The 20162-nt window shown below is 46.9% G+C and overlaps 2 protein-coding genes across 3 annotated transcripts in view; both read left to right on the top strand.

Moving 5' to 3' along the window:
* The window catches only part of LOC131188385 (phospholipase A2 inhibitor beta), an 11770-nt gene extending 3735 nt beyond the window's left edge, over positions 1-8035 (top strand). Inside the window, exon 2 of the mRNA XM_058163624.1 lies at positions 5828-8035. Within this exon, the coding sequence (XP_058019607.1) occupies positions 5829-6827 (999 nt within the window). The 5' untranslated portion in view covers position 5828 and the 3' untranslated portion in view covers positions 6828-8035. The remainder of the gene's footprint in view (positions 1-5827) is intronic.
* The window catches only part of LOC131188384 (phospholipase A2 inhibitor-like), a 22029-nt gene extending 3742 nt beyond the window's left edge, over positions 1-18287 (top strand). The window contains exons 1-2 of one of the 2 annotated variants that reach the window (XM_058163622.1): positions 11295-11385; positions 16565-18287. In XM_058163622.1, coding sequence (XP_058019605.1) covers positions 11363-11385; positions 16565-17567 — 1026 coding nt within the window. In that variant the 5' untranslated portion in view covers positions 11295-11362 and the 3' untranslated portion in view covers positions 17568-18287. Of the gene's footprint in view, positions 1-11294; positions 11386-16564 lie in introns of those variants that run through there. The other variant, XM_058163623.1, reaches the window with a different exon arrangement.
* Positions 18288-20162: the final 1875 nt, after the last annotated feature.

The raw sequence follows: 20162 nt of genomic DNA, 5'->3' as shown, positions 1-20162 counted from the left end.
CGGGTGCTCCTCAAGGGAAGCCCCATGTAGAGAGCATTGCAGTAATCCAGGCGAGATGTCACGAGAGCATGAGTGACCGTGCATAAGGCATCCCGGTCCAGGAAGGGGCGCAACTAGCGAATCAGGCGAACCTGATAAAAAGCTCTCCTGGAGACGGCCGTCAAATGGTCTTCAAAGGACAGCCGTCCATCCAGGAGAATGCCCAGGTTGCGCACCCTTTCCATTGGGGCCAAGGACTCGCCCCCAACAGTCAGCCGCAATTGCAGCTGGCTGTACCGGGGTGCCAGCATCCACAGCCACTCCGTCTTGGAGGGATTGAGCTTGAGCCTGTTTCTCCCCATCCAGACCCGTACGGCCTCCAGGCACCGGGACAGCGCTTCGACAGCTTCATTGGGGTGGCCCGGTGTGGAAAAGTACAGCTGAGTACAGCTATAGAACGACATAGAGCCGGGGCAGGTGGCTGGGCCCACCTGCGATTTCCGCTACCGGTTCGGGTGAACCGGTGCGAACCGGCTGGACCTTGGAGTACTCATATCAAATGATCGAAGTGCCAAAGCTCATGGTAACATCACCAAAAAGACATTAAGGCGTAGCTTCTTCTCCGGTAATATTACACTACTAACCAGAGCATACAAAACATTTGCTAGACCCGTGATGGTGAACCTATGGCACGCGTGCCACAGGTGGCACACGTAGCCATATCTGTGGGCACGTGAGCTGAGCTCTGGAGCATGCATTTTCAGGCCTTCTGGGCCCACCAGAAGTAGGGAAACAGGCTGTTTCCTGCCTCCAGAGGGCCTGTGGGATGGTGGGGAAGGCCCGTTTTTCTTTCTCACCTGGCTCCAGAGCCTCTCTATGAGTCTGGGGAGGGCAAAAATGGCCTCCCCCCCCCCGGAAGCCCTCCGGAGGCCAAAAATGGCCCATTTGTCAACTTCCAGTTGGACAGGAAGTGACTTTTTTGCTGTCCTCAGCCTCCAGAGTCTCTCTAGGACTCTTACTAGACATTTTCGCCCTCCCCAGACTTATAGAGAGGATCTGGAGCCAGGTGAGAGAGAAAAATAGGCCTACCAGGCCATTGCAAGCCAGGAGCAGGGCAGGGAGTGGTGGGGTTGTGTGTGCGCATGCGCGGGGTGCGTAGAATTATGGGTGTGGACATGCATGCATGCGACACACACACCCCGCCCCCCACCTCCTGGCACGCCATGGCAAAAAGGTTAGCCATCACTGTGCTAGACCAATTCTCGAATACAGCTCATCTGTCTGGAACCCACACTGCATATCGGACATTAATACAATTGAGCGCATCCAGAAATATTTCACAAGAAGAGTCCTCCACTCCTCCACTCGCAACAAAATACCTTATGCCACCAGACTTGAAATTCTGGGTTTAGACAATTTAGAACTATGCCGCCTTCGGTATGACCTAAGCATAGCTCATAAAATCATCTGCTACAATGTCCTACCTGTCAATGACTACTTCAGCTTCAACCACAACAATACAAGAGCACACAATAGATACAAATTTAAGGTAAACCGCTCCAAACTCGATTGCAGAAAATATGACTTCAGTAACGGAGTTGTTAATGCCTGGAATGCACTACCTGACTCTTGTGATCTCATCCCAAAACCCCCAAAACTTTAACCTAAGACTGTCTACTGTTGACCTCACCCCATTCCTAAGAGGTCTGTAAGGGGCGTGCATAAGAGCACCAGCGTGCCTACTGTCCCTGTCCTAATGTTCCCTTTAATTGTATTCACTTTATGTATTCAATTCATGCTTATACTTATATATAGTATCTAATATGTACTCAACAAAATATATATATATATATACCACTTCTGGGCAGGGTCGTGCAGCTGCTAATAAGGCAAATGCAATTGTGGGGAGCAAGAGCAGAGAGTCCAGATCAGGGGTGAAATGCTCCCGGTTCGGACCGGTTCGCCCGAACCGGTGGCGATGGTGGCTGGCGGTTCGGAGAACCAGTAGCAAAAATTCCTGGCCCCGCCCCCTGCCCTTGCTAAGCCGTGCCATCATCAGAGGGTTGGGGGGTTTTTTTGCTTTTAAAAGCAGTTTTTCTTCAGCCGAAAACATGCCTTTAAAAGTAAAAAGAAAGCCTTTGATGATCCCGCGGCTCAGCTGAGATCGTCAGAACCCTTTAAACTCTTTTTTTTTAACAACCTCTTCGGTGGAAGAGGTTGTAAAAAAAAAAAAAGGTTTTAAAAGGCTCCTCTGGCAATCCCAGCTGAGTTCCTCATCACCAGAACCTTAAAAAAAACATGTTTTCTACAAGCTCTTCAGCCGAAGAGCTTGTAGAAAACCTCCTTTTAAGAGGTTCTGGGCTGTGATGAGACAACTGGCATAATAGTTTTACTATTTTAAATTGGGTTTTTATGGTTTTAGGGTTTTTTAAATTTTTAATTTGAATGTCGGCCTTTGTTTGTAATTTGCTTTGTTTTAACTTCTGGTTTTAATTGTATATATATTGAGTTTTATCCTTGGCTGTACACCGCCCTGAGTCCTTCGGGAGAAGGGCGGTATAAAAATCTAAATAATAATAATAATAATAATAATAATAATAATAATAATAATAATAATAATAATAATAATAATAATAATAATAATAATAATAATAATAATAATAATAATAATAATAATAATAATAATAATAATTATAATAATAATAATAATAATAATAATAATAATAATAATTATTATTATTATTATTATTATTATTATTATTATTATTATTATTATTATTATTATTATTATTTCAGCTGGGATCGTCAGAGGAGCCTTTTAAAATCTTTTTTTTCCTCTGGCGATGCCAGATGAGTTGCCGTATCATCACAGGATTTTAAAATCATTTTTAACAACCTCTTACAACAGTCCCCACCCATGCCCACCCAATCCCCCCCTCCTCACTTACCTAATTACTGCTCCTTTACATCTGTTGCATCAGCTAGCAACTGAATCTGTCTGCCTGCAATCTATTTCCTCAATGAGCAACTCAATCTGCCTGCTTGCTTTGCTGGCTGAGGAACTCTGGGAATTGAAGTCCACAAACCTTAAAGTTACTAAGGTTGGGGACCCCTGATCTAAAAAATATAAATAAAATAATAAAATAAAATATTTGCGCAGCTTTCTGAGATTTGGTGTGTTTCTGTAGTGTTTCACTCTAACTACACAAACAAACAAAATCTCAAGTTTTGCATACAAAAGCTGTATGTGGCAATTTGTGTGTGTGAGAGAGTCAGTTGTGTTGTGTCGTGTTGTGTGTGTGTAAAGTGTGAAAGTTGGTTTTTGAGCTTTTTGTGGCTGTGTGAGGTTCCTGCTTGTTGCAGGGGTCATTTTGGGTGAAGTGCAGCTGCTTTTACATTGTGTGCGAACTGTGTTGTGTTGTGTTGTGTTGTGTTGTGTGTGTGTAAAGTGTGAAAGTTGGTTTTTGAGCTTTTTGTGGCTGTGTGAGGTTCCTGTTTGTTGCAGGGGCCATTTTGGGTAAAGTGCAGCTGCTTTTACATTGTGTGAGAGTCAGTTGTGTTGTGTTGTGTGTGTGTAAAGTGTGAAAGTTGGTTTTTGGTACCTCTTATTTCATATACTTTATTATTTTTATTATTTATTGTTATTGGCCATGCCCACCCAGTCATCTGACCACCAAGCCACGCCCAACAATTAAGCCACACCTACAAAACCGGTAGGGAAAATTTTTAGATTTCACCCCTGGTCCAGATATATGGAAAGATCTTGAGACTTGGGGGGGAAAGTGCGGAGAAGAGCAACTAAGAGAATAAGGGGATTGGAGGCTAAAACATTTGAAGAAAGGTTGCAGGAATTGGGTCTGGCCAGAGAAAAGAAGGACTAGGTGGGACAAGATAGCAGCATTCCTGTATTTGAGGGGCTGCCATAAAGAAAAGAGAGGGTCAAACTATTCTCCAAAGGGCCTCTGGTGGCTCAGACTGGTAAGACAGTCTGTTATTAACAGCAGCTGCTTGCAATTACTGCAGATTCAAGCCCCACCAGGCCCAAGGTTGACTCAGCCTTCCATCCTTTCTAAGGTAGGTAAAATGAGGACCCAGATTGTTGGGGGCAATAAAAGTTGACTTTGTATATAATATACAAATGGATGAAGACTATTGCTTAACATAGTGTAAGCCGCCCTAAGTCTTCGGAGAAGGGTGGGATATAAATGCGAATAAAAAATTTTTTAAAAAAGCACCTGAAGGCAAGACAAGAAGCAATGGGTGGAAACTAATCAAGGAGAGAAGCAACTTAGAACTAAGGAGAAATTTCCTGACAGTTAAAAACAATTAATCAGTGGAACAGCTTGCCTTCAGAAATTGTGAGTGTTCCATTACGGGAGGCTTTGCAAAATAATAATAATAATAATAATAATAATAATAATAATAATAATAATAATAATAATAATAATAATAATAATAATAATAATGTTTTAATTTGTATACCGCCCTTCTCCCGAAGGACTCAGGGTGGTGAACAGGCAAATAAAATACAAACAGAAACATACACCATAATTAAAACAACCCTTAAAAAACTGATTCAAATTTGCCAGAAAATTTAAAATAAAATTACACCCCATAAAAATTACAGAAATTTAAAACCCATTAAAATTTAAAATTTAAAATTAAATCAGGCCAGTCCAGCCATACGAAATAAATAGGTTTTAAGTTCGCGGCGAAAGGTCCTAAGGTCAGGTAGTTGTCGAAGCCCGAGGGGAAGTTCGTTCCACAGGGTCGGAGCCCCCACAGAGAAGGCCCTCCCCCTGGGGGCCGCCAGTCGACACTGTTTGGCTGACGGCACCCTGAGGAGTCCCTCTCTGTGGGAACGCACCGGACGCTGGGAGATAGAGGCCGGCAGTAGACGGTCCCGTAAGTAGCCCGGTCCTAAGCCATGGAGCGCTTTAAAGGTGGTAACCAATACCTTGAAGCGCACCCGGAAAACAACAGGTAGCCAGTGCAGTCTGCGCAGGATAGGTGTTACGTGGGAGCTCCGAACCGCTCCCTCAATAACCCGCGCAGCCGCATTCTGGACTAGCTGAAGTCTCCGGGTGCTCTCAAAAGAGACTGGACAGCCATTTGTCTTCTGCTTAAGCATGGGGTTGGACTAGAAGACCTCCAAAGTCCCGTCCCCACTCTGTTATTTTGACTTTCTTCTAGGGAATCATGTGGCCAACCGCTTTGGTTCACTCCTCTTTTCTCCCCTCTCCCCTTTTCCACATTATGCTGCATTTGTTATTATTCTACGTATGTATTCTGTGTATTACAAATGCAATCGCATGTGGCCATCACAGCTTTGGACTCATGTCGTAAGTACCTTTTGGGGTGGTCTGTCTGAATGTTCGCTAAGCAGTTAAGCGAGGACTACGTGTAATCTGTCTTGAATGCCTGAATGGAGGTAGTTGCCAGCATTCCAGGCAATGCACTCATTGAAAGCAGAACTCCAAGGCAGGTAGATTCCTGAATTTATTGGATTCATCATTTTCGCACAACTGGTGAAAACCGACTCTGAAAGTTCCCGCGGTTTTCACCTAATTAAAAAATGAAAGTTTTCCCCTTCCCACAAGTCATCAGTCACATTGTCCAGTAGAGGTGCTGGCCGGTTGCTTGGTTACTTCACTCCTCCTTTCCCAGCCACCTGTTGAAATGACCTTGGTTCTCACGGGAGAAACTTTTTGCTTTGACTGCAAAACCCCAGCTGACTATTCCCCGCTCCCTGTCCCTTCTTCTGCCTTGTGGCAACCGTGAAACCACAAAAATGGCCTAGGCCAGGTAGATAAATCAATATGTTCGTCTGCTTATCTTTTTCATCCAGGATGAAGTCTTCGGTTCCAGCTCTTCTGATCGTCTGCCTGGTGATGTCCTTCAACAGCTTCACCCAACAGGTTCTTTACTGCCCACCTGACCCTGCTCCAGAAAATATCACGGAGTTTGTCTGCAACTCCCCATCTCTCCATGAATTTCCCACCGGCTTCCCCGTACGAACCAAAATGATCTCCGTTGAGTTCACCCAGGTCTCCAGCCTTAGCGTGGAAGCCCTCCAAGGTCTTCCAAGCCTCCAGGAACTTCACCTCTCCAACAACAGGCTGAAGACCCTTCCGAGCGGCCTCTTCCGAAACCTCCCGGAATTGCACACCCTGGATCTGTCCACCAATCTCCTGGAAGATCTACCTCCGGAGATCTTCACCAATGCCAGCAGCCTGACGCATTTATCCATCAGTGAAAACTGGCTGGCTGAACTGCGCCCATCCTGGTTCGAAACCCTGAAGGAGCTAAGGATCCTGAGCCTTGATCACAATCAACTGAAGGAGGTCCCAATCTCTTGTTTCGATAAGCTGGAGAAGTTGACTTTTCTAGATCTCTCCTCCAACCGCCTCCATCGCCTCTCTCCAGACATGTTCAGCGGCCTAGAAAATTTGGAGAGGTTGATCCTGGAAAGCAACCCAATCCGGTGTATTGCCCCGAGATCCTTCCATTGGAGACCCAAGCTGAGCGTCATCTCCCTGAAGAACTGCAGCCTGACTGACATCATAATTGGGGTCTTTCAGCCATTGGATCATCTGGTGTCACTCGACCTCTCCGGCAACGAGCTCACCATGCTGGATCCTCCGGTCGCCATCCCGTCTGCCAATCTCAGCCTGGATCTTACGGGAAACCCTTGGGCGTGTGATTGCCGCATGGACAATCTTCTAACCTGGGTTAAGGAGAACAAGATCCACTTATATTCCAAGCGGGAAATTGTCTGCGCTTTCCCCAAGAGTTTCAAGGGTAAAGAGGCAACCTCGCTTCATAGATCCCAGATCTGTCCCTGCTAAACTTTCAAACTGGATCCTTTCCCCCCCACCCGATTCCTAAGCAGCAGGATTTTCCAGTTGGAAGGCCATTTCCAGTTGAATGGACTTCAACTCCCAGAATTCTCAGCCATGGCCATGCTGCCTGGGGAATTCTGGGAGTTGAAGTCCACATAGGGATTTAAAGGAGAGGAGCCAGAACATGATTGCGGGGGGAAATTAGGGAAATACTAATTTTAGGGAGAAAAAGCTGCTCAGGAAGAGATGCGCAAAAAACCCGACAATATAGGTAGTCCTTGACTTACAACCGTTCAGTTAGTAGCTTTTGGAAGTGTCAACAGCCCTGAAGAAAGTGAACTGTGAGTGGATCAGAATCATAATAGAGCTGGAATGGACCATGGAGGTCTTCTAGTCCAACCCCCAGCTCAAGCAGGAAACCCTATACCATTCCAGAACAAATGGCTGCCCAGTCTCTTCTTAAAAACCTCCACAACCACAACTTCTGGAGGCAAGCCGTTCCGCTGATTAATTGTCCTCACTATTAGGATGTTTCTCCTTAATTCCAGGTTGCTTCTCTCCTTGATGAGTTTCCATCCCTTGTTTCTTATCCTGCCTTCAAGTGCTTTGACCCCCCTCCTCTTTGTTGCAGCCTCTCAAATACTAGAAGAGTGCTATCATGCTACCCCTAGTGCTTCTCAGATCTGTCTTTTTCACTGTTACTATTATTACTAGCGTCGGGCGCTATTACATTAGCCACGTGACTGCAGTGCTATTGAAGAATTGTACTTTGCCTGCAAATCTGCTAGCTCTGTTATGGTACATGCTCACGCACTTCCCAGGGTGCACCACAGGAGGGCGAGCTAGCTTTGCAACAGAAAAAAAAAACCAAGCAGCTCTCTCAAGGCCTCCCCTCCCTCCACTGGAACCACTTCAGAAACAAGCATGACAACCAGGAAGGTTCAAAGCCAGCAGAAATCTGACTGCCTGCACAGAGCACCAACTCGTCTCCCCATCGAAGTGGTACCTATTTGTCTACTCACACAGAACATGCTTTTGAGCTGCTAGGTAGGCAGAAGTTGAGACAAGTACGGGAGCTCACCCCGCTATGCAGCGCTAGGGCTCAAACCACTGGAGCAGAGACCATCTCCAGTGTCATTAAGCCACTGAGCCAACATGCTTCTCTGTTTCCTTGTTGAATAAACTCTATTTCCGCTTCAAGCAATTGTCCTGTGCTCTTTGAAACCCTGCTCGGAATGAGCCAGAATTTTCTTTTAACAATTTGGCAACCACGCACGGGACACCAAGTCTAAGCTGAATGATACCGTGTTTCCCCAAAAAGAAAAGCCCACCGAAAAATAAACCCTAGCATGATTTTCAGGATGCTCCTAATATAAGCCGTATCCTAAAAAATAAGCCCTGGTTAAGACAGTGTTGTGTCCCACTCCTCCTCTGACGGCTGGGTCTGGGAAGTCTGTATCAAGTGTGGCCACGAAGCCTCTGCAGCTTTGCCGAATTCCTGTCAGAGTTCTCAGGGCAGGCAGGAATCCAAGGTGTGACTTCAGCAACCAGATTAGACTTTGCCTGACTCAAGGAATGCCAAAAAGCAGATCCTTTATATAGGCCATGGGGTGTGGCTCCATGACTCAGCACTTATCCAGGCCTGCCCCTCCCTTCCTTTTGCTGACGTCACCTCTCCATTCTCCGGAAGCGGGGATCTGTCCACTGTGTCTTTTCGTCCTCCTGCTCAGCTGTCGGCAATTCTAACTCATGGCTGGCTTCGTGCTCACATGCTGTAGGGAAGTTTGTTTGCTCAGTCTGTCCGGGCATGGTGCCAGGGCTGGGGGCTGGAGGCATGCCAGGCCATTCTTCTTCACTATCAGTCTCTGGCTCAGATAGTAGGAGATGGGAGGGGCCCGGCTGAGGAGAGGAAGGCGGGCAAGGCACAACAGTCAGTTAGATAGATGCATTTAGTACCATGTTTCCCCAAAAACAAGACCTAATCGGAAAATAAGCCCTAATGCGTCTTTTGGAGCAAAACTTCATCTAAGACCCGGTCTTATTTAAACAGGGTAGATCTGGTCTGGGCAATTTCACTCAGTCAGCATCAAACCATTTGTCTGGAGAGTGCTGCCTTGGACTCTGCCTGTTTCTGCATAGGTAATAAAGGAAGTTTGGAGTTGAGCCAGACCCTCCATATCATACTCTCTGTAAGTGCCTCACAAACACTTTTGTAAATGAATCTTGCTCTTCCACGCAATGTACTTCACCCAAGGAGATCCCACAGAAGTTACAGAACACAACTCTGGTCAAGTAAAACTGGGTGTCAACTTTGAAACGGACCAAGCCTGCCGCACCCATTTTCCATTTCCCAAGTCGCCACACAGTTCGGGGAGGTGGGAGAGGAATGGAATGTAGACTAGTCAAAACAGACTGCTATCTCGTGAGAACCAAGGTCATCCCAACTGGTGGTTACCAGAGGCTGGATTCGGTTCCCAAGGAGACGCCAGGACACCTAATTGGACAATGTGACCTGTGACACTAGGGGAGGGGGGGGATGTCTAACGTTTAATTACGGGGATGCTGAAATGGGCATGTGAAAAAGAGTTATAAGTTACTTTTTTCAGTGGTGTTGCAACTTTGAATAGTCACTAAATGAACTGTTGTAACTCAAAGACTATCTATAAAAACCTATTTAGCACCAGAGGTCCTACACAAATAGACATAACCCTTTGTTGTTCAGTCACTAAGTCATGTCTGAGTCTCTGCGACCCTGGGGTGAAATCCAGCAGGTTTTGACAGGTTCTAGAGAACCGGTAGCGGAAATTTTAAGCAGTTCGGGGAACCGGTGGCGGAAATTTTGAGTAGTTCGTAGAACTGGCAAATACCACCTCTGGCTGGCCCCATAGTGGGGTGGGAATGGAGATTTTGCAATAAGCTTCCCCCAGGAGTGGGGAGGGAATGGGGATTTTGCAGTATCCTTCCCTGCCACGCCCACCAAGCCACATCACGCCCACCAAGCCACGCCCACAGAACCGGTAGTAAAAAAAAATTGGATTTCACCACTGCTGCGACCTCATGGGCCACAGAATGCCAGGCCCCTTTGTCCTTCATTTTTTTCCTGAAGCTTGCCGAAATTCACGTTCATCGGGTCAATGACGCTATCCAACCATCTCTCCTCTCCTCTGCCGTGCCTTTCTGGTTCCGGCTGCATTTAAAACTTGAGGCATATCTTATGCAGCTATTCAAGGAACTCATCCGTTAATTCTTTTTTTGGAGGAAAAAAATGGAAAACCCATCCATTTTCAGAATCAGACCAGAATAGAGCTGGAAGGGATCTTGGAAGTCTTCTAATCCAGCCCGCTACTCCAACAGGACACTGTATACCAGGGGTGTCAAACTTGATTTCATTGAGGACCACATCAGGGTTGTGTTTGACCTCGGGGGGGGGCATGGCCAGGGGTGGGCGTGGCCACCTCGACTTCCTGCAGCCAATGCACGGCCCTCCTGGCCTGTTTTCAGCTACGACGGTCTCCTGCAGCTCTCCACCAGCAAAAACGGAGGTCCGTGTGCGGCAGAGGCACCATGGGCCAGTCTTTTGCTATTTCCAGGGCGGCCCCGTGGGCCAGATCTAAGCACCCCATGGGCCGGATCTGGCCTGTGAGCCTTGAATTTGACACCCTTACCCAGTGGTGGGATTCAGCCAGTTCGCACCTATTTGGGAGAACCAGTTGTTAACTTTCTAAGCAGTTCGGAGAACCGGTTATTGGAAGAAATCTCCTTTTGTTTTTTTCCACTTTACAGGGCTAATCCTGTAAGGAAGGCAGGAAGGAAACATTCTGATGGTATTTCTAGCCTAATCTTTACTGCCCTGCTTGCAGAAACTGCCTCTCTGCTTAACCCTTATTACAACTGTAACAGCTAAGGCGAAGCGCCCATCGACGTGAGTGACGTTGAGTTGGTCACGCCCACACGGTCACATGACCACCAAGCCATACCTATCCAGCCAGTCATTAGGGCAGAGATCCGGTTGTTAAATTATTTGAATCCCACCACTGCCCTTACCCCAGAGGTGGGTTTCAGCCGGTTTTGACCGGTTCTTGCGAACTGTTAGTGGAAATTTTGAGTAGTTCGGCAAACTGGTAAATACCACCTCTTGACAGGCTCCACCCCCCCAATCTCTTCGCCGCCTCCCAGTCTCCCAGCTGATCCACAAGTCTTAAAGCTGCCAAGTTTGAAGACTTCTGTTTTGGGCAGCATCCCATAAGAAATAAGGAAATTGTTTCCCCTCCCAAAAAAAAAAACCAACAGAAAAAATGTTCTTTTTGGGAAAGCACTTCAGGTAAAGAGAATGTCAACATTTGTCTTTGCCTTTGAACAAAGATTGAGCTGTGCACAGAAATGTTTTTTTTTCTTCCCCTCACGGTGATGCAATCAGGATGGGGAAATTTTTACTAATGTTTGAGGACAGCAACTTCCCCCCACCCCACCCACCCCCAGCGCAGGTATATAAGAGAGTTCCTGCTGAACACAGCATTTGAGAAAGAAGGAGGCTGGCAGAGATGCTGTTTGGAGAAAGCTACAGGTAAGTAGACACTTTTTGGCTTCCTTGCACAAGCTGAGTGTTGGTTTTGAAAAAGGAGGGAGGGAGGGAGGGAGGGAGGAGAGTGGGAGAGGAGGAAAGGAAGGAAAAAAAGAAGAAAGAGGGAAAGAAGGGAAAGAAATAGGGAGAAAGGGAGGGAGAGAGAGAGAGAGAAGGTAGGAAGGAAGAAAAGTGGGAGGGAGACGGAAAGTAAGGAAAGAAAGAAGAAAGAGGGAAAGAAGGGAAAGAAAGAGGGAGGGAGAAGGAAGGAAGGAAGGAAGGAAGGAGAGTGAGAGAGGAGGAAAGGAAGGAAAGAAAGAAGAAAGAGGGAAAGAAGGGAAAGAAAGAGGGAGGGAGAAAGAAGGAAGGAAGGAAGGAGAGTGAGAGAGGAGGAAAGGAAGGAAAGAAAGAAGAAAGAGGGAAAGAAGGGAAAGAAAGAGGGAGGGAGAAAGAAGGAAGGAAGGAAGGAGAGTGAGAGAGGAAAGGAAGGAAAGAAAAGAAGAAAGAGGAAAGAAGGGAAAGGAATAGGGAGAAAGGGAGGGAGAGAAAGAGAGAAAGAAGGATGAAGGTAGGAAGGAAGAAAAGTGGGAGGGAGACAGAAAGTAAGGAAAGAAAGAAGAAAGAGGGAAAGAAGGGAAAGAAAGAGGGAAGGAGGGAGAAGGAAGGAAGGAAGGAAGAAAGAAAAAAGAAAGAAAGAAAGAAGAGTGTGGGGAGGAGGAAAGGAAAGGAAGAGAGAGATGAAGAAGGGAAAGAAGGAGGGAGGGAGAGAAAGAAAAAGAAAGAAGGGAGGGAGGGAGGGAGGGAGGGAGGAAGGAAGAAAGAAAGAAGAAAGAAAGAAAGAAAAGAAAAGAAAAGAAAAGGAAAGAAAGAAAGAAGAGTGTGAGGGAGAAGGAAAGGAAGGAAAGAAAGAAGAAAGAGATGAAGAAGGGAAAGAAAGAGGGAGGGAGAGAGAGAGAGAAAGAAAAAGAAGGGAGGGAGGGAGGGAGGGAGGGAAAGAAAAAGAAAAAAGGGAGGGAGGGAGGGAGGAACATGCCACCACATGTTTACTGGACCCGTGCCCCTCCTGGCTGGTACTGGCCACTCAGGAGGTGACACGAGGCTGGCTCCAGGCTATTACGATTGCTTCCTTGGTGGAGGGAGGCTTTCCGGCCGCCTTGAAAGAGGCGGTGGTGAGACCCCTCCTCAAGAAGCCTTCCTGACCCGCTGTTTTAGGTAATTATCGTCCGGTCTCCAACCTTCCCTTCGTGGCGAAGGTTGTAGAGAGTATGGTGGCATATCAGTTTCCTTGCACCTGGATGAAACTGTCTATCTAGACCCGTTCCAGTCTGGCTTCCGCCCGTTACAGCACTGAGACGGCTTTGGTCGCGTTGGTGGATGATCTCTGGAGGGCCAGGGATAGAGGATGCCCCTCTGCCCTGGCCCTATTAGACCTCTCAGCGGCTTTTGATACCATCGACCATGGTACGCTGCTGCACCGGTTGGAGGGATTGGGAGTGGGAGGCACCGTTTATCGGTGGTTCTCCTCCTATCTCTCCGATCGGTCGCAAACGGTGTTGACAGGGGGGCAGAGGTCGGCCCGAGACACCTCACTTGTGGTGCCGCAGGGTCGATCCTCTCGCCTTCTGTTCAACATCTATATGAAGCCGCTGGGTGAGATCATCAGTGGCTTCGTGTGAGGTACCAGCTGTACGCTGATGACACCCAGCTGTACTTTCCACACCGGCCACCCCAACGGTTATCAAGTGTTGTCCCGGTGCTTGGAAGCCAGACGGGTCTGGATGGGGAGAAACAGGCTCAGGCTCAATCCTCCAAGACAGAGTGGCTGTGGATGCGGCATCTCGGTACAGTCAGCTGAGTCCTCGCTGACTGTCGGGGCGAGTCATTGGCCCCGATGGAACGGGTGCGCAACCTTCGCCCTCCTGGATGAACGGCTGTCTTTTGAAGATCACTTGACGGCCGCCTCCAGGAGAGCTTTTACCAGGTTCGCCTGGTGCGCCAGTTGCGCCTTTCTAGACCGGGATGCCCTGTGCACGGTCACCACGCCTCGTGACGCCTCGCCTGGATTACTGCAATGCTCTCACATGGGGCTCCCTTGAAGGGCATCCGAGGCTTCAGTTAGTCCAGAATGCAGCTGCGCTGGTGATAGAGGAGCCCTCGTGGCTCCCGTGTGACACCTATCCTGCGCAGACTGCACTGGCTGCCTGTGGCCTTCGGGTGCGCTTCAAGGTTTTGGTGAACATCTTCAAAGCGCCCATGGCATAGGGCCGGGTTACTTACGGGACCGCCTACTGCTACCGGATACCTCTCACCGACCCGTGCGCTCTCACAGAGAGGGACTCTCAGGGTGCCGTCAGCGAGACAGTGTCGTCTGGCGACACCCAGGAAGGGCCTTCTGTGGGGCTCCCACCCTCTGGAACGAACTCCCCAGGACTTCGCCAACTTCCGGACCTCCGAACCTTCCGTCATGAGCTTAAAACACATTTATTCATCTGCGCAGGACTGGATTAGTTTTAAATTCGTGGGTTTTAAGGGGTTTTAATGGGTTTTAATGGGTTTTAATGGGTTTTATTATTTGCTAAATTTTAATTATGCCAAATTGAATAAGTTTTTTAGTGGTATTTTAATAGTATTTATTTTGTAATAGTACTGTTTATTTTATCTGCCTGTAAACCGCCCTGAGTCCTTCGGGAGAAGGGCGGTATAAAAATTTAAATAATAAATAAATAAATAAATAAATAGGAAGGAAGGATAGAAGGAAGGATAGAAAGTGTGGGAATCAAAGCCACGGAAGCTGCAAAAAGCCACATCGGTTTGATTCCCCTTCTTCCAAATTTCTAGTCCTTAAGGTTTTCTAACTGAGAAACAGAAAGATTGGACCCTAAACAAACATGATTCACACCGAGATGCACATTTTGGAAGAAAGAGAATGGCAAGAAGAAGCAAACAAGGAATCGTGGCTAGGCGGCCTTGAGGGGGGTTTCCTTGGGGGTTTATAAATGGAGGGTGGCAAAAAGGAGGGAGTGAAGGAGAGAGGGTAGAAGGGGAGAGGTAAGTGGAAAGAAGGTGGGGGGAGGAGAAAGAGAGGGAAGGAAGGAATGAAAAAGGAGGAGGGATGGATGGAAGGAAGGAGAAAAAGAAGGATGACGGTAAGTAGAGAGGAGGGAGGAGAAAGGGAAGGGAGGAATGAAAAAGGAGTGGGATAGATGGCTGGATGGAAGGAAGGAAGGAAGGAAGGAGAAAAAGTTGAAGGAGGGAGGGTAGAGAAGTAGGGAAGGAGAAAGAGAGAGAAGGAAGGAAAAAGCGAGGGATGGATGGAAGAAAGGAGGGAGAAAAAAGAAGGATGACGGTAAGTAGAGAGGAGGGAGGAGAAAGGGAAAGGAGGAATGAAAAAGGAGCGGAATGGATGGATGGATGGAAGGAAGAAGAAATAGAGGGGGAAGGAAGGAAGGAGAAAAAAAATCAAAGGAGGGAGGGTAGAGAAGTAGAGAAGTAGGAAAGAAGGAGAAAGAGAGGAAAGGGAGGAATGAAAAAGGGAGGCAGGGAAGGAAGGGAAGGAGGGAGGGAGGAGAAATGGAGGGAGGCCAAGGGAAAGGAAGGGAGAGAGGCAGGCAGGAAGGAAGGAAGGAAGGGAGGAAAGAAAGAAGCAACAAAGTCAAAAGAGAAGAAGGGAAGGGAAGAAAAAGAGAAGACAAAGAGTTGAATAACACTTCCAGTCGACAGCCTCAGCCCGGCCCGACCATCTTCGATTCCGAGCCCCGTATCAAATTTGGAAATAACAGACAGCCGGGAGGGGCTGCAGATATTTCAGGAAAGCTCTCAACCCCGATTGAGCAATAAGTTGGTGACGGTGGAATTGAACGGAAGGAAAAGTCAGTTCCACAACTGGGAATTCTAGAATACAGCTCGCCTGTTTGGAACCCTCACCATATCTCGGACATCAACACAATTGAACGTGTCCAGAAATATTTTACAAGAAGAGTTCTCCATTCCTCTGAAAACAACAAAATACCTTATCCCACCAGACTTGAAATCCTAGGCTTAGAAAACTTGGAACTCCGTCGCCTTCGACAAGACCTGTGTTTAACTCACAGAATCATCTATTGTAATGTCCTTCCTGTTAAAGACTACTTCAGCTTCAATTGCAATAATACAAGAGCAACCAATAGATTTAAACTTAATGTCAACCGCTTTAATCTAGATTGCAGAAAATATGACTTCTGTTAACAGAATCATCAGTGCTTGGAATACTTTACCTGACTCTGTGGTCTCTTCCCATAATCCTAAAAGCTTCAACTAAAAACTGTCTACTATTGACTTCACCCCATTCCTAAGAGGACCATAAGGGGCGTGCATAAGCGCACAAACGTGCCTACCGTTCCTGTCCTATTGTTTTTCTTTTCTTCTTCATATATATATATATATATATATATATATATATATATATATATATATATATATATATATATATATATATATATATATATATATATATATATATATATATATATGCTTATACCTCCTTATATTTACTCATATATGTGTTTATATACTATATAATCTTTTTTGTACGATACCTACATATATTGTTGTGACAAAATAAATGAATGAATGAATGAATGAATGAATAGAAGGCAGACAGAGAGGACGGGGAGAGGGTCCCTGGCTGCGGCATGTGTGAAGGGAAGCTTAAGGTGTTGGATCTCTCTTTTTCTCTCCCGGCCTCACCAGAGAGAGGTAAATAAAAAAATATTTACAGACCCCTCACATCCAGGACATAAACTGTTTCAACGCCTACCCTCAAAACGACGCTATAGAGCCCTGCACACCAGAACAATTAGACACAAGGACAGTTTTTTCCCGAAGGCCATCACTCTGCTAAACAAATAATTCCCTCAACACTGTCAAACTATTCACTAAGTTTGCATTACTATTAATCTTCTCATTGTTCCCACCACCCATCTCCTCCTACTTATGACTGTAACTTTGTTGCTTGTATCCTTACAATTTATATGGATATTGATTGTTTCCTGATTGCTTATTTGTACCCTATGACTATCATTAAGTGTTGTACCTTATGTATCTTTTCTTTTATGTACACTGAGAGCGTAGGTACCAAGACGAATTCCTTGTGGGTCCAATCGCACTTGGCCAATAAAGAATTCTACTCTATTCTATTCTATAGGATGAAGCCTTCTGCTCCACCTCTTCTGATCGCCTGCCTTGTGATGTCCCTCAACAGCTACACCCAACAGGTCCCTCACTGCCTGCCCCTTTTCGGCTCAAAAAATAATACCACGAGTTTTATCTGCAACGCTTCATCGCTCCGCGAATTTCCCACCGGCTTCCCCACCGAAACCACGACGATCTCCGTTCAGTCCACCCAGATCTCCAGCCTTGGTGCGGAGGCCCTGAAGGATCTTCCGGAGCTGCAGGGACTTTATCTGACCAACAACCAGCTGAAGACCCTTCCGAGAGGCCTCTTCCGTAACCTCCCAAACCTGCACTCCCTGGATCTCTCCGGAAATCTCCTGGAAGATCTAGCTCCAAAGATCTTCGCAGACATAGGTAGCCTGGCCTACTTAGCCCTCAGTGGAAACCAGCTGGCTGAAGTGCATCCATCCTGGTTCGAAGCCCTGGAGGAACTCAAGAACCTGCGTCTCGACCGCAATCGGCTGAAGGAGATCCCGACTTCTTGTTTCCGTAAGCTGACCTTGCTGTTGTCCCTGGATCTGTCCTCCAACCTCCTCCGTTGCCTCTCTCCGGAGATGTTCAGGGGCCTCACGTTTTTAACGGTTTTAAATCTGAATAACAACCCCATTCAGTCTATCGCCCCCAATACCTTCCGTGGGACTCCCACGCTGTGGATCCTCTCCCTGAGTAACACCAGCCTGACCCACGTTCCAGCTGGGCTCTTTCAGACCTTGAAACAACTGGGACGCTTGGATCTCTCCGCCAACGAGATCACCACTCTGGATTTTCCCTTGGTCAACGTGTCTTTCGCGCTCACTCTCGATCTCTCCGGGAACCCGTGGGCGTGTGATTGCCGCCTGCAGCCTCTCTTCAACTGGGTCCAGAAAGACGGCGTGGATTTGTTCTCCAAGGACGACGTTGTCTGCGCTTTCCCCAAAAGCTTGAAGGGTCAAGTTGCAACTTCGCTCAACGGATCTAAACTTTGTGCCTGCTAAAACCTTAGAGACGGATCTTTTCCCAACATGGCTCAGTTGGTGTGCTGCAAGATGGGTGGACTTCAGTTCCCAGAATGCTCCAGCCACCATGCATGGACTTCCTCTCCCAGAATTCCCAAGTCAACATATTTTCAAATGATTGGACTTCAATTCCCAGAATGCTCCAGCCACCATGCATGGACTTCCACTCCCAGAATTCCCAAGTCAACATATTTTCAAATGATTGGACTTCAATTCCCAGAATGCTCCAGCCACCATGCATGGACTTCCACTCCCAGAATTCCCAAGTCAACATATTTTCAAATGATTGGACTTCGGTTCCCAGAATGCTCCAGCCACCATGCATGGACTTCCACTCCCAGAATTCCCAAGTCAACATATTTTCAAATGACTGGACTTCGGTTCCCAGAATGCTCCAGCCACCATGCATGGACTTCAACCCCCAGAATTCCCAATGAGCATGCTGTCAGATGTGTTAAAAAGAAAGAAAGAGGGGAAATTGGTGTAGAAAGCCAGACAATAAAGGACAGAAAACAAAATAATTAAACATGAATCAGAAAAATTAAGCGGTTTGATTTATTCAACATAAACCAACCGTTTTTCCTCTCTGCCATTTTCAGCATTACAAACTTCCCTTCCTCCCCTTATCCAGTCTTTTTTGAATCCAAAAATCACTCCTTCATTTTCTTCCACTTTTCATGGAAAACTCTGTAAAGCAGGGGTCTCCAACCTTGGCAACTTTAAGCCTGGTGGACTTCAACTCCCAGAATTCCCCAGCCAGCTTTGTTGGGAGTTGAAGTCCTCCAGGCTTAAAGTTGCCAAGGTTGGAGACCCCTGCTGTAAAGAACAGGTGGTCTTTGACTTACGACAGTTCATTTAGTGACCGTTCAAAGTTATAACGGTACTGAAAAAAAGACTTATGACCGTTTTTCACACTTGCGACCGTCGCAGCATCCCCGTGGTCACGTGATCAACATTCAGACATTTAGCAACTGAATCACACCCTCCCTCCCTCCCTCCCCCCCCCCTCTCTCAAACGAACCCACCCCCCATTTTTTGCCTAGCAGGCTTCAGTTTTTTTACTTTTTAAAAAACACTTTTAAAAGTAAAAAAAAAAAGGCTCTGATGATCGCGTGGCTCAGCTGGACATGGGGGGAGGGGCAGGATACTGCAAAATCTCCATTCCCTCCCCACTCCTGGGGGAAGGATATTGCAAAATCTCCATTCCCACCCCACTCTGGGGCCAGCCAGAAGTGGTGTTTGCTGGTTCTCCAAACTACTCAAAATTTCCGCTACCAGTTCTGCAGAACCTGTCAGAACCTGCTGGATTTCACCCCTGGAAGGGAGCAACTAGATGAAGAAGGGAAGGGAAGGGAAGGGTGATGAAAAAGGGAAGGAAGAGGAAGAAGGGAAGGGAAGGGAAGGGAAGGGAAGGGAAGGGAAGGAAAGGAAAGGAAAGGAAAGGAAAGGAAAGGAAAGGAAAGGAAAGGAAAGGAAAGGAAAAGAAAGGAAAGGAAAGGAAAAAGGGAAGGGAGAGGAAGAAGGGAAGGGGAGGAAAAGAAAGGAAAGGAAAGGAAAGGGTGATGAAAAAGGAAAGGAAAAAGGGAAGGGAGAGGAAGAAGGGAAGGAAAGGAAAGGAAAGGAAAGGAAAGGAATTCTGACCTTTATTCTATGCTGCAACAATTGCTCACTGACTCAAACCACCCCTTATCAAGTTTGCAGATAACAGAAAGCGAATGACAAACATTTTAGGAGAGAGGACGATTCTGAAAGGGCTTAACAGCCTTGAGCAACAGGTTGATGATGGTGGACTTGAACAGCAACACAGGACCTCCAAGGTCCTCTTCCAACTCCGTTAATTCTGCTATCTGGAAACGGAGGGCAGACATGGGGTGGGGGGGGAGACGGAGCTGGGCAGTGGCAGGTGTGAACGTGCAAATATCAGGTCCTCCCAAACGTGTTGTTGTGACCCAGGCCCAAGTAGGTAGTAGTAGACGCAATCAGTTCAAAAACAGACTTTATTAGAACAGCTGAGAATTAACTCATTAACTCATTTAGTTCTCCAAATTAAATCAAAGCAAATTCTGCATAGCCCAATTCTTCAGTCTTATCACCAACCTTGGTCTAATGAGGCAAACTGCCAAAGGCTTTTCTTGGCAGAAGTTCAAAAGCAGAAGATGCCGACAAGAAATAAATGCAGCAAGACAAGAAAGCAATTCTATCAACGTTGTTTTCCAGCAAAGAGCCCATACGCCGTTGCTGGTCTTTTAAGCCTTATGGGAGGGGCCAATCATCTCTTGGCCTTACTCCCGAGTCGTCCTCTTTGCTTGAGCTGCTCTTGCCTTCTGGCAGCTCTTCTCATGCGTGCATTAGGAACAGGCTCCTCCTGTTCCTCTGCCTCACTACTATCAGTCTCTGGAGGCTCTGGAGTCCGCACCTCACTCCCCGATGGCCTTGGCCCCACCTCAGCCTCATCGCTATCCAACTCCGTTGTCAGTTTCGCAGGCTGCTGGTGGACCACAACCCTCGGCCAGTGAAAACAGACCTCCGGAGGACCATGCATGGTCCTCGCGACCTCCGTTTTCGCTGGCATAG

The sequence above is a fragment of the Ahaetulla prasina genome, chromosome 1 (genome assembly GCF_028640845.1).
Source record: "Ahaetulla prasina isolate Xishuangbanna chromosome 1, ASM2864084v1, whole genome shotgun sequence".
Classification (NCBI taxonomy): Eukaryota; Metazoa; Chordata; class Lepidosauria; order Squamata; family Colubridae; genus Ahaetulla; species Ahaetulla prasina.
The sequence above is the reverse complement of the archived record's forward strand: the minus strand, read 5'-3'. Positions and strand labels throughout refer to the sequence as shown.